Below are 13,622 nucleotides of genomic sequence, written 5' to 3'. Positions count from 1 at the left end.
TCTCCCCCTCGCCGCCGCGCCGCACCAGAAACCTCTCCTCCGCCGCCGTCAGAAACTCCCCCCGCAGCTTCTTCGGCGGCAGCGACAGCCGCCCCTGATCCGTCCTCAAGTCCGTCGCCGTCAACACCTTCTCGATTATCAGTTGTATTCCGTACCCCCCCATCCCTATTATATGCTCTCTCATCGCCGCCGGTATTTCTGGGTCACCGCCATTCCCCCCCGCCGCCGGCAATTCCGCACCTGGGTCGCCGCCATTCACCATCGCCGCACCTGGGTCATCGGCGTTTGCAATTTCAGCGCCTGGGTCGCCGCCGTTCACCATTGCCACCGCCTCCGCCGCACCTGGGTCATCGGCGTTTGCAATTTCAGCGCCTGGGTCGCCGCCGTTCACCATTGCCACCGCCTCCGCCGCACCTGGGTCATCGCCGTTTGCAATTTCAGCGCCTGGGTCGCCGCCGTTTACAATCGTCGCCGTCTCCGCCGCACCCGGGACATCGCCGTTTGTAATTTCAGCGCCTGGGTCGCCGCAATTTACCATCTCCGCCACCTCCGTCGCACCAGGGTCGTCGCCGTTCGTCATCGCCGCCGGCACTTCCGCACCTGGGTCATCGCCTTTCCCCATCGCCGCCGTATCTGGGGCCTTGAATTGGTGTTTTCTGTCGCAGTTGCAGTCGCAGTACTCGACCCGAGTCCTCTTCCTCCTCGGAACTTTGGGCGGATCACTAAAAATCAAGTACGATTGATTCAAAATATACATTTTCTTTTCTCTGGCTTCAATGGCTGCAGCACTATCAGCCATTGTTTTCTTCTCAACCATAGAAATCAAATCACACGAACTGAAGTTGAAGACGATGGTATTATTATGAAGAATCCTTTTTATAGCTGTTTTCTTTTCCTTTTCCTAGTTCAAGTGGATTTTATCTTTTAATTCCATGATCCTCTCATTGTTTCACAAACATTAGTGATTTCAATTTTTAAATTATCTTCTTTATCTTTTCAAAATATGGGAGATTATAAGATAAGATGATTGTTCTAAGTCAAATTTTTCTTGCTTAAAGAACTTAGGATAGTTTTTGACATGTAACGTTTCTTAATATTATTCATTTAGTTGTAAATGTAATTTTTTAAATATAAAATTAGGGCAACTAGTTATTTAAATATTTTTTGGAAATTTAATTAAGGTTACAAATGCTTCTGAGATAGAATTAGTTATCGTAGTTTGAAATTCAATGACAATAATAACAAAGAAGGTAAATCTTTACCCATTTAATATATCTCCGTGAATATTAAAACTTTGAAGCTCTTCCATTCTTACTGATGGGTTATTTAATATGTATTAAAAACGATATTACAATTTTTTGTTTTTTTCAAATATAATATTCAAATTTGGATTTGGTTTGAGTTAGGCTATTTTTTTTAAAATTTCAACCTTTTAAAAATACATATTTAATTTAACGTTATTTACTTCATTTATAATTATATTGACCATCTAAGGACACTTTCAAGAGAAATTGCATTATATAACGTTAATTTAATATGTATTTAAAAAAATATCACAACCTATCGTTTTCTTAAAATATGCGACCTTTTTTTTATTTTACATTACATTTGATTTGAGTTTAATCTTTTAAAGTTATTTTTGTAAAATTAAAAACTTTATACTATATTTAAAAGTAATACTTATTTATTCCATTTCAATCACTTTAGGAGAGGTTTGAAAAGTAAAATTTATTTATATTATATATACCTTTTCATCTGGATGGGTGGATTTAACAAAAGTCTTGACCCGTTCATTACAAAATCCTAGACCTCTCACATGAGTTAAAAATAAAAATTTCCCTTCATTTAAAAAAAATAAACAAATAAATTTCCCGCTCACAATAATTTTATAGTGTTGTCTTCAAAATTTCGCCTAATATTCTCTCAAATATGTTTTTCAATATATTTACAAGTTTAGATGATTGTATAACAAATCAGTTCGCGTGGCCTAATGGATAAGGCGCTCGCCTCCGGAGCGGGAGACTGTGGGTTCGAGTCCCACCGTGAACGGACCATTCTTTTTGAAATGTTCAAAACTTTCTACTTTGTGCTTTTGATTCCTTTTTTGAGATTCAAAATAATATTACTCATTGTTTTTCCTCCAAATTTATCATCAAATTTGTTTAAAAATTTATATCTCGATTTTGATGGAAATTTTAAATTCTTTATTTTATGAAAATGTTGATAAATATAGGCAACTTCAATATCGACGGTGACAGATCTAGAATTTTCATTCAGGAGCAAAATACATATTCAACTACGTAGTCAAGTCTTTGCAATATTCATGACATAACCTTTGAAAAAAGTAAGTATATATTCATGTCAGAAACCATATTTGGAGGTGAGGATTGATAAGATTTTATTTTATAATATATATATTTTAAATAATATTTATCTATGTTAATTTCGAAATGTATATGTAACATCTAAAGCATAAATTTAACGAATTGAAACTAAAAGTCGAAAAAGAATTTGAATTTTACTTATTAATGGTATATCGTTTTTCAAAACTTATCATTCGAGTTTTACTCTAAAATTGATAAAATAAATAAGAAATATATATTATATAAAAATATTAAAGATCTGAAACATAAATATAATGAATTAAGATAAAATGGTCACATTTCAAAGGTATAGGGATTAAAACGAACATTTTAAAAAATATAGAGGTAAAAAATGAACTAAAGTTCTAGACATTCTGAAAATATAGGGATCAAATTAAACTAAAACCGAAAGTATAGGAGTTAAAATAGTATTTTAACAATTTTTTTCTGTGGTTCACTTCGCCTCCCCCTCTTTTGCTTTTTTAAAATAATATTGAAATATATATTTTTTTAAGTTTTTTACATATAACAAAAAAAAAAAGACCCTTGATCAAGTCTAATATCAAAAGTGGATTAAACACGTATTAGTATTAATAAGTTGGTGGTTTGAATATCACTCCTTGAGCTAAAAAATTTAAAAATGAGTATGGTTGATAGATCTCCTATTTGTTATAAGGAATAAATTTGAAAATATCCCATTTTCTATTTATTCCAGTGATTTCTGTTAGTACGACAAATGTGAGAATGAGATTGAAATTTCGTAATAAGCAAGATATTTTAACCGCTTAGTTACGTTTATATTGTCTATCTATTCTAGTAGTTTGATATTATTAAAGAGCTAACATGTCCCTACCATCTCTACGAAGCAACAAGTGAGAAACTTGGACTTTTAAATAAAGTAATAACAAGCCATCCACCTAATAATAACCAAGGGATTTAGCTTGAAAGGTTTACTAGAACAAAAAGATGTATAGTCAGTGTTAGCCTCATGGTGTGTAGGTGAAGAGCGTAGGTGTTTGATTATGAGCTCATAGTTCGAACTATTAGTCGTTGTTATTGGTGATCAGCACTTGGAGGATACTTAACCGATACATGATGTTCTTCCAAACAAAGTTGGTAATTTTGACTTCTATATTGGTTGCCAGTTTATAAACTATCTTAAATCATTTTTTACCGCAATAAATGACTAACAATTTCACCATTCATTTATCTTAACATGTTATTTCAACAATCAAAATCACCCAACACAAATATTTAATGGTTGAATTAATTTAGGGTACGTAGGTTCATTATTTTGATAGGATCATTGGGTTAGCACAAATTTACAACTTGTGCAGTTAAAAGTAGTTTTTTAAGGGGAAAAAAAATCTTATACACCCTAACTCAACTCAACCAAATTAGAATATATGCTAAAAACTTGAAATCATGATTTATATACTTTATCAAATGATAGAAAAATCGGAGATCTGATGGAATTTTAGAAACCAAGTTATCATTAATACTTTAAATCAATGAAAATTTCACAATAAGGGCTAAATTATTATAAATTTCAACTATAAAGATTATTTGATGATATACAAAAATTTAGAGATTAAATTTTAACTCATAGAAGTTAAATTATTTAACGAAATTTTAGAAACGGTATCTAGTTCAACTACTATATTCCATGTATCTAAGAAAAATAGACTTTCGAATCTCTGCTTACAGTAGTTAAAAGATTTTGTTTGGTAGAGTTTAAGTCACCAGTGAAGTCAAGAAAATGATTTTAAATTGTTTGGAAATGAGAATGATTAGAAATGAATATAATTAAATTATTTGAATATTAAAAGTAAAAAGAATAATAAAAATAAAAATGTATTGATTTAGATTTTTAATCTAAATCTATGAACTAAAAATTAAAATATAAGAAAGTTAAATACATAATTTAATTAAAATTCTATGAAATCCTGCCGAATGACTCAAATCTATTTGAAAATCCGTCGAGATTTGAGATCACACTCGAAATCTGACTAACAAAGCGAGCCATGGATGCATTTTAATTTTCGAAATTGAGAAAATTTCCCTGTCGATTCTTCTGCGTCGTCGTTGTTGCGAGGTACTTCAGATTTTCGCGAACCCACTTGATTTTATCACGCCCCGCCATTCGTTTTTCATTAACTTTGGCGCTCAATTTTTGTTGTGATTTGGTGGAACCAGACAGAAGGGGTAAAGAAATTCTAGGGCACGATTTTGTTTGCAAAATTGACATGATGAAAGGAAGGAATTCTGGCAACTTTTCAAACCCTTGTTTGACTATGCATCAGCCATGGGCTTCTCTTCTGGTCTACGGAATTAAACGCATTGAGGGCAGAGCCTGGCCTGCGCCTGTCAGAGGTTCGTTTTCTTAAACTCAGTCATTTGGTACCAAAATCATGTGCCCATAGCCAATTTAAATCTACTTTCTGATTCTGGAGCGGAGCTCTGTTTAATCGGTTTGTAGCTGAATTGGCGAATTGGCCAAGGGAAAGCAGAGTTGAGAAGCAGAATTGGCGAACCACATAGTTTGAAGTTACTTTTTACTGCTTGCCGTTTGTTTGATTCTGTATCAAACCCTAACCGATTCGAGATTATCTTAACAAAATGTCAAAAACTGTGATCGTTTGGGGATCCGTTGGTAGCATTTATGTCTTTAATTTTCTAATTATTTATTTACTAACATTTTTCAAAAACCTTTTTGAAATTCTAAAAAATGTCTTTATTTTTAAAATTGTAACAAGATTTTTGTACAAGTAAAAAACTAAACAAAGAAAACTTTAATAGGAAAATTTTGGTATAAGATGTTTTTATAGGCTTAACTTCTTTTTTCCTTTTCTTAAAAGAACAAAATCATCATTAACTGTGCTTATTGATAGATAATTTATCCTGTTGACTGAAAATTTAAAAATAATGGGGTAATCAAAAGGACTTTGAAACTCAAATGGGTTAACAGACATAATAGCTAAGAATGGCCGAATCTCGCGGGCACAAAAAATATGGACATTGTAGGACATCGAATGTTTGTGTGCGCATGTGTTTCATTTTAGTTCCATTGTTTATTTTTTATATTGGTGTATCCTTTGTTAGTTTATTTCCCTTTTCTTTGTGATAATTTTAATTAGTGAGGATTATTCTAAATCCTGAACTTGTCAATTTAATATCTGAAGGCCGTCTTTGGATTCATGCTGCAAGTAAGGTTCCCGAGGATTCTACAATCAAAGCAATGGAGGACTTTTACAGAGAAATTTATGCTTTGGATGGAATTACTGATCTTAAGTTTCCAGAACATTATCCAGTTTCAAGACTTTTAGGTATTTAAATGTGATGATTTTTCATGATACACATTCCTTATGTTACTGGTTGATGTGTTATTCTGGTGCCCTTTCCTAACTATATTGCAGTACTCCTGGAACTGAAATATCACATTCTATAAAGTTAAAGTTACAGTTCTGAAGTTTATTATTAATCAGCGTTATAATAATGTTGATAGATATCTTGATTTCCACAAACCTGAGAGTCTATGCTGCTGGTCCATATTATCTCTCCAAGTGCATGCCTTGATATGTTTCAGCTTGACATATAAACATTACAGCACTTGTCATGATCATCACTCGTTTGACTGTGATTTTGAGCCTCTTATGGACGATATGACTGCATATCTTCATGATCGGCACACTTACATTGTCTATCCTGAGCAATGAGCATGCATGATATATATTTAGGATATTAAAAATTAATATATATGTTGACAATGGTTGTATTTTCCAATATAGTAAATATGAAAAGAATCTCTGTTAGACTAGGGACTTTGGGGTACGAGTTCAAGTTTTCTGGTGGACATCTATTTAGGATATTAAAATTTTTGGAATTTTCTCACAACATGCAAAGTCTTAGAGATTCCTAATAACCAAAAACCCATGCTTGATTATTTATTTACGCCTTTTAATTTTTTTGGGTGAAGATGAATTATACTTCCACTTATGTAGCTTGAGTCTAACTTTTAAAGCCCAATTGAAAAATGCTGATTGTTAGTCTACAAGAGCTATAGAGTGTATTAAATGTGTAACATATCAATTTCTCACCTGTTGTCCTTCTCATTTAGGGTGTGTTGAAGTTGTTGGCTGTCTTCAGGGCGATGAACTGAAAAACTGGGATAAAGTACCTGAAGGGGTGGGTAGCTTACTTTTTCCTTACCAACACGTTAGTTTATTGAGTTACCACATTTTTAATAAAGAAAAACCAATTTTATCTGAATGCAGGTTAGATTAGAAGCACAGACTGACTTCTGCTGGCTCTGTGAACAACCACAGGTGTGTACCGTGTTTCATACTGATGCATTACTGATTTGAACATAAAATCAAATTTCAGCAAAGTACTGATTTGCTGGATTGCATTTCTTTTAACCGTTTTAGAAATTGCTGATTCCGTTCGAGATGCGAGGTTACCAGCGTGTTTATAACCTAGAAAAGAAGGTGGAGACATGCTAACTTGTTTTTGTTTTTTTTTTCTTAATGTTACTTTTTTGTATCCCCATATGTTCTAAAATCAAATTATATCTGTTCAGATATTTGAAGCAGCAGTCAGAGGTCTTACCCGAGTTACATGTCCCTTGCCTGTAAAATTTCAACTTCCAGATCCTCGAGATCCATTCTCCTTGAAGCCTGGATCTGTTTCTTCATGTTCTCCCGAGACTGGAGGATTTGAAGGGGAGAAGTCATCAAAACTCAGTGCTGTGATAGCTGGTGCTCGAGCAGCCGCTACTCAGTTTTCAAGAAAGAATCAGGATCCGCAAACTTCTGTCCACGACTATACCTCTGATCTTGGAAGGACAGGTAAATCCAGAACTGAATTCTTGGGAGGAGATAAACCTAAATCTACCAACTTCTGTAGAGGTTTTGAAGAGGTTTCAGGAGCAAATATTGAGCTACCACGTGCTGTGATAGCTGGTGCTCGAGCAGCCGGTACTCAGTTTCCAAGAAAGAACCAGGACCCGCAAACTTCTGTCCACGACTATACCTCTGATCTTGGAAGGACAGGTAAATCCAGAACTGAATTCTTGGAAGGAGATAAACCTCAACCTACCAACTTCCACCGAGGTTTCGAAGAGGTTTCACAAGAAAATATTGAGGAACAAACTAGTAGCTATGACTCTCGATCTCGGGCGCTTTGTGCACATCCAAAGCAGCACAGTGGAGCTCCTAAGGTATGCGTGTTCCTGTTCTTTGTTTTCATGAATTGCTGTGTACAAAAATAACCTTTATTAGCACTTCGCTTTAAGAAGTGGTACGAATTGATATCTACTTGGAAAATAGGCTAATGGTCCACTCAGATTTTTTTTTTGTTAAAATGATTAATAGAAAATTAATAGCAAGGACTAAAATAAGTTTGATCAAATTACAAGTCTAGTCTCTCAACTTTTTTAAGTTATGTCTAATATGTCCCTCAAAAGTCCTTAATGTTTATAAGTTCATGAAATTTTAATTGTCTCTAACCTATTAAACATATTTTTAAATTTAGACTTTTATTAGATAGAATTGAAAATTTATGGTCTCTGACCTATTAAACATTTTTTTTAAAATTCAAACTTATTAGACAATTGAAAGTTTAAGGTTATAATAGAAACAAAATTCAATCGTAAAATGTCGAAAAGGTCCATGACCTATCAGACATTATATTAAAAGTTCAAGAACTTACTAAACACTTAGGGATCAATAGACACGAAATTGAAAGTTTAGGGATTTATTAGATACAATTTTTAAAATTTATAGACTAAATTTGTAATTTAACCTATAAGCTTTTATGCAAAGTCTAGGGAGTAAAGCTGAACTTTTCCCATTTGAAGGACTAAAATGAAATATTTGAAAGTTTAGGTGAAGAGTAGGATTTTAAACCATAAAGATTCTAGTAATAGTGATAGTATGACTTGTGGAACGATGAAAAGTACCTTTTATAGAGTAAGAACTTGGTTAATGGTTTTTTTTTTCCTTCTAAAAATGCTCTAAAAAATCATTTCCAACTCGCTATAAAATGATCGATATTCTTGTTTGTTATGCGATTATTATTGGCTACATGAATTGCTGAGTAGTCTGGTGTCGTGTTCAGATCTTCGCTGCTGCATTAAGAGGACTGAGACCGACATGAATGTCGATCGATTCGATGGCGAGGAGCTTTGTACATAGAAAGCAGTGTTATGTGAGAGTGACTTCCTATTGAGTAGCTGTTTCTTCAGGTGTTTTAAACTCAACTGTAAGTCTACAAATGGGCAGTGTATCTCTTTCAAGTTTCAAGAGGGGATGCCTTTACAGTTGTTTTTAGTATTCGTTCTTGTTTATGATTAATTCCTTGGTTTATGAAGTTATAATTATATCTAATGCAGACAATAAGGATAAATACCAGCTTCTTCTTTTTTTTCCTTTAATGTAAAACCATTAGAGCTTGATTTACATCATTTATATCTCATAATTATGGTCAGATTTCTGAATTTTATTATTATTGTTTTTAGTTCAACAATGTAGGGCGGCGATTTGAACCAATGACTTTTAAAATTAGGGTAAAATATACTTTTTGTCCATAAAATTTGAAGTATTGAAGTTTTTAAATGAATACTTGGTAGTTTAGAATGAGTTTTTAGAACTTCTTTATTGTTGACTAATCTTATAAAATGGACTAATTTTATTGTTTGACTTCATGTCCTTTTAAAATTGTTCAATTAAACTATATTAAGGATCATTTAGAACCGATTTACAAATTTTAGAGACTAGATAAGTCGCTTTTTAAGCGGCAGATATTAAATAAACATCTATCCATAATCTATTAATATTTTTGTAATAAATAAATAAATATGATAAATGGTATAAAAAATCTATTACTATATAAAAATATTTGTTTAAAGAGTACATTTTTTTATTTGGACTTGCAAGGTCAATCAATTTTACTCTCGATCTTCAATTTTATTTCTTTGAATTTTAAAATTGAATTTTATCACAATTTTTTCCATTGCAAACTTAGTTAACTGATTAAGATATCTTTTGTAGGTTGTTGTTGTACTAATAAAAGACATCTCTTTCGAGTTTTAGAATTGAACTTTCTCTACATTTAGTTACTAATTAAAAGAAAATTAAAATCTTCAAAGAATCATTCAAAATTAAGCTCTAACAAATTCAGGCATATATTTAAATCTTGACAAATTAATACATAAAGTGGTTACCTTTTCTAAATGCCGTATAGAAAATGAAAATCTCCTCATACTAAATTATAAAATTTCTTCAATTTTTTTTTTTGGAGAACAAAATTTCCTTATTGTTTTTATTGCGTACATTTTAAAATTTATCAAAGAAGTATAATACTATATTTTTAATTCCATAAAAACAAATTGTTAGTTTATGATGATCTAATAATCACTTTAATAAATTTAGTAAATTAACTTATAATTTTAGTCCAAACATTTTGATACTTATGTCTATTAACATTTTACTTTAATACATTTCAATTATATTTATAAACTTTCAATTTACAAATTACATAAATCACCATAAACTACAGTAGTTTTCGTAATTGCATCTACAAACTTCTAATCCTAAAAATTAAGCTCTAAAACTTACAGAATTGTAAAAAAGTCTCTCACCATTAAATACATTCCTAAATAATGCTAATGTGGCTGATAACAAAAAGTAGTATCCATATTCCAGACTGAAATTTTTGTCCTTCACGTGGAACATCAATTATAAATTATTTGTGAAGAAAAAAATCTTAGAGGAGCACTAGAAAAATTTCCAATTCCACTGGACTGGAAAATTTGCCCTGTTCATCTGCCAAAAAAGACCTAAATTTTAGGCATTTCAAAATTCCCTGCATATATATATATTGTAAATCCTGTAATGTTGGGCTGCGGTGAAATTCAGCATCATGGGCCACGGCAATCGAAGGCTGAAGTCTCTGTGCGGGTCAGAATTCAGACATCCGCCGGCCCCAAAACCATTATTCTTGCGGAAATGGGGACGGATTCCATCGAAGAATCGAACACCAAACCAGCAAACTACTGTGGAGGAGGAACCACCGTTTCTCCCCCATGGGACACAAAGAGGTCAGATCTATTTCCCCATTTTAGTTTCTCCCCTACCTTCCTTTTGCTTCTTTCCATGGAAATTGTCCATCCAAATTCGTTTGTATCGCTCTATCTCTGTCATAATTGGGATCCCATTTCTTCGATTTAGGAAAAGGAAGCGAAGAAGGAAGCATTTAGGAAGTATTTGGAGTCGAATGGCGTTGTTGATGCTTTCACCAAAGGTTGGTTTTATTCGCCACTTCTCTGCTTCTTCTCCGTCTTTCTTTTTTCCTTCCTGCAATTCTTTCTTTGTTTATATTTTTTGATAAATTTTCCATTTTCCATTTCTTTTGGTGGGTTGAACTTTGAAGTTCTGGTTGCATTATATGAGCAAAATGACAAGCCTTCCTCTGCCCTCGAGTAAGTTCTTGCTTTGAGTTCTTGGATCATATCCGTTTGTCTTGCTTGCCCCTGTGAATCTGTGATTGTTAGTGGAATATCAATAGTTGAGATTAACCGTTGTTCTAACTATCTAGTTTTGTAGCTGACTGATAATTCATGGAGCATAATGTCTCTGTTAGATGTTTTATTTTCGTAATTAGTGGCATATAAAAATCTCTGAATCGACTAATAATTTCGTCCAATCAGTTGTAGATCTCTGTTACAAGCTGTCAAGACCAAGTTTTTCAAGTGGGTTTAGATCTTATTTTGACCTCTTAAGTAACCTATTATTTTTTTTTCTTCGTTTTGTTTCCTAAGCTTCGATTTTTTTTTTTTTAAAATTCATTATTCACTCATTCATAAAATTCTGGTTTGTTTGAACACAAAGTTGGACTAAATTCGTTTTTCAGAATTTTTTTCTTATTAGTCATTTATTTTACAATTGTGAGGAAAAGTCAATCTTTTCTCCTTAATCATGATAAGCAAACCACAGGAGCATGTATTGTGGTATTATAGAGAGTCAAACAATAAATTACTTATCTTCAAAAGTACGACGATATAATTGAAAGTTCAAACTTCAAAGTACTTATCTTCAAAAGTTCGACGATATAATTGACATTTATAGGAAAATTTCATTGAAGATTATGAAGTAGTCAGATTTCCGAAAGTTTTTATTAATGTACATTCCAATTGGACGTAATTATTGGACTTTTATTTTTTCTTTTCTCTGACAGATTTATTCAACAAAGACTAGGGGGTCCCTCTGTAGCTGAATATGAGAAGTTACAATCTGAGGTCGCAGATTTACGAGTCAAGTATGATGAGCTTTTATCTACGCACAAGGAAACCTGTAAAGAGGTAGTGTTGAAGTAACCTGGCTCGCTACTGTTGCTTGTTGTTAAGAATACATATAAATAAATTAGTATATTATAATCTATCAGCTTATGCTTTTTAGTTGAGTGGTGATTTAATATGGTATTAGAGCAAGAGGTTCTAACTTCAGTTTCCTATAATGTTATTCTTTATTATTATTATTTTATAATTAATAAAGACAGTCACTTGTTGGATATTGTATTAATTTTGAGCCCTCAAGTGAAGAGAATTGTTAAGGAATATCATTTAAAGTGCAAGATGCACTAAAACAAGTCCTTGGGAGCTTAAGCGTGAAGCGTAAAAATATAATATTATAAATAATAAGATAATGAAAGTTTTAAGAAATTAGAGTTTTTGTAGGAGATTGTTTAGAGAAATGAGGGTTTTGGGGGGGATAATTTTTAATGTCCCCATAAAAAATTTGAAAGAATAAAATAAAGCAAAAATGGCAAGACACAGAAGTGCGTTTAAAACACTGGTCTTATATATATTTTTATATCGTCTGCCACACTAACTAGTATGATTAGTTGATCAAGTCTTGGAGTTTAAATGGTGTAGGACACGCGAAGAAAGTAGGGAAACAAGAGAAAAAAAAGGTGAAGAAAAATGGTGGTTTTAATCTACCAAAATTGGAGAACGGAAACATCAGCATATCCTATCCAGAAATGAGTAGGGAGTCATTATAATACGGTTGATTAACCACCAGTTTGTTTTACTTATGCTTATGGTAGAAAGAGGATGAGGAAATCAGGGATCTAGAAGGGAAGCTAATGTAATAGTTGCAAGCTTGAAGTGTTACCTCTGTTAGTTTTCTGTATTTTGAGAAGTCGGAAGTCCTATCACATTCTTTAACTAACATAGTAAATAGTGTAAATGGGAAGAGAGAATGATTCTCATTCCCACATTCCCGTGAAGTAAATTCTCCTTAGGATTGTAGAACTAGAATGTCAAGCTCTCAGCTCAAAATTGGCTATGTGCAATTTGGAACTTTGATTGTGAGTCTGTATATCGATATTGCTACCTTACAATTGAATTTTTCTAATTAATAGTTATTGATTACATATCCTGAGATTAACTGGTCTGATTTTTAAAATTTTAAACTGTTTTGTTATTTTCCTGTTTTATAGCCTCTTGAAATTAAATTCATAGGTTTGTATTTCTGTTGCAGTTGGAAGAACTTAAAAGCTCGCATAATGTCGCTGTATCATCTACCAGGGATACCACTGATGGTGAGGATGATAACGATAAACTATGAACGACTCATGCAGTTGCACATAGGAGGTAGATGAATTTTCTGTATAACAGCCAAGAAAAAATGTGGTATCTTATTCCTTAAAGGTATGTGAAGACCTTTTGCAGTTTTGCTTATGCATGTTTGAAGAGGAAGGAAGATATTTGCTGAAATGTTGAATTGTATGAGGTTTGTATCTATCTTTTTACCCGTGATTCTTGACATTGTTTGTTCTTGAAAACTCACTTGAGTTCTGTCGATCTTGTTGTGATGTTGTTAAAGTCCACTCGAAAATGAAACTGAAAACGTTGCATGGAAATAGCCGAACTATCTCCACCCCAAATTTTCATCAAGATAAAAATAGGAGGGGTTATGCAAAAAGAAAAAAGCCCAAAACACAAGGTAGCCTCTTAAAAGGACCAGAAACAACTGGCGTGTTCTTTGTGGGAGCAAAAATGAGAAGTTGAATAAATTTTTTTGTGTCTGTACTCCTTTTCCACCATAGTTTGGAGGCTTTTTTGGAAGGGCTTGAGGTTAAGTATTTATTTGACATTCGAGGAGTTGTCTTCTTTGGTAGCTCTTTTGTTTTATGCTTTATCTGGATGGAAAAAATTTGTAACATTTTTTTTTTGTTGTTTCACAGAACTCCTTGGTT

General features: G+C 32.9%; 2 protein-coding genes, 1 long non-coding RNA gene and 1 other non-coding gene across 4 annotated transcripts; 3 read left to right on the top strand and 1 right to left on the bottom strand.

The window, feature by feature from the left end:
• Positions 1 to 1,976: 1,976 nt before the first annotated feature.
• Positions 1,977 to 2,049, top strand: TRNAR-CCG (transfer RNA arginine (anticodon CCG)). The gene has a single exon. It is a non-coding gene; the product is annotated as a tRNA-Arg (tRNA).
• A 2,247-nt stretch (positions 2,050 to 4,296) lies between these two features.
• LOC111012940 (RNA-binding ASCH domain protein) lies at positions 4,297 to 8,826 on the top strand. The gene is made up of 8 exons (XM_022287254.2): positions 4,297 to 4,458; positions 4,560 to 4,736; positions 5,546 to 5,689; positions 6,481 to 6,548; positions 6,638 to 6,688; positions 6,791 to 6,850; positions 6,943 to 7,581; positions 8,481 to 8,826. Exons 2-8 carry the CDS (start codon positions 4,610 to 4,612, stop codon positions 8,517 to 8,519), a joined length of 1,128 nt encoding a protein of 375 aa, XP_022142946.1. The 5' UTR covers positions 4,297 to 4,458; positions 4,560 to 4,609; the 3' UTR covers positions 8,520 to 8,826.
• On the bottom strand, positions 5,788 to 6,597 carry LOC148209937 (uncharacterized). Its single transcript, XR_015792809.1, has 2 exons — positions 6,461 to 6,597; positions 5,788 to 6,068 (listed from the first exon to the last, which is right to left on the bottom strand). It is a non-coding gene; the product is annotated as an uncharacterized LOC148209937 (long non-coding RNA).
• A 1,476-nt stretch (positions 8,827 to 10,302) lies between the features above and the next one.
• On the top strand, positions 10,303 to 13,225 carry LOC111012942 (c-Myc-binding protein). The gene is made up of 5 exons (XM_022287256.2): positions 10,303 to 10,461; positions 10,592 to 10,664; positions 10,794 to 10,842; positions 11,598 to 11,721; positions 12,905 to 13,225. Exons 1-5 carry the CDS (start codon positions 10,447 to 10,449, stop codon positions 12,989 to 12,991), a joined length of 348 nt encoding a protein of 115 aa, XP_022142948.1. The 5' UTR covers positions 10,303 to 10,446; the 3' UTR covers positions 12,992 to 13,225.
• The last annotated feature ends 397 nt before the right edge of the window (positions 13,226 to 13,622 follow it).

Source organism: Momordica charantia, assembly GCF_013281855.1.
Source record: "Momordica charantia cultivar OHB3-1 chromosome 8 unlocalized genomic scaffold, Mcharantia_2.0 BLBB01000008.1, whole genome shotgun sequence".
NCBI lineage: Eukaryota > Viridiplantae > Streptophyta > Magnoliopsida > Cucurbitales > Cucurbitaceae > Momordica > Momordica charantia.
This window is presented reverse-complemented; position numbering and strand designations above follow the sequence as displayed.

Coding starts and splice junctions, on each gene's coding strand:
- LOC111012940 (XM_022287254.2), top strand. CDS start 4,610: ATGATGAAAGGAAGGAATTCTGGCAACTTTTCAAACCCTTGTTTGACT. Junction 5,690..6,480: donor TCCAGTTTCAAGACTTTTAG/GTATTTAAATGT, acceptor CTTCTCATTTAG/GGTGTGTTGAAGTTGTTGGC. Junction 6,689..6,790: donor GGCTCTGTGAACAACCACAG/GTGTGTACCGTG, acceptor TAACCGTTTTAG/AAATTGCTGATTCCGTTCGA.
- LOC111012942 (XM_022287256.2), top strand. Junction 10,843..11,597: donor AAGCCTTCCTCTGCCCTCGA/GTAAGTTCTTGC, acceptor TTTCTCTGACAG/ATTTATTCAACAAAGACTAG. Junction 11,722..12,904: donor ACAAGGAAACCTGTAAAGAG/GTAGTGTTGAAG, acceptor TTTCTGTTGCAG/TTGGAAGAACTTAAAAGCTC.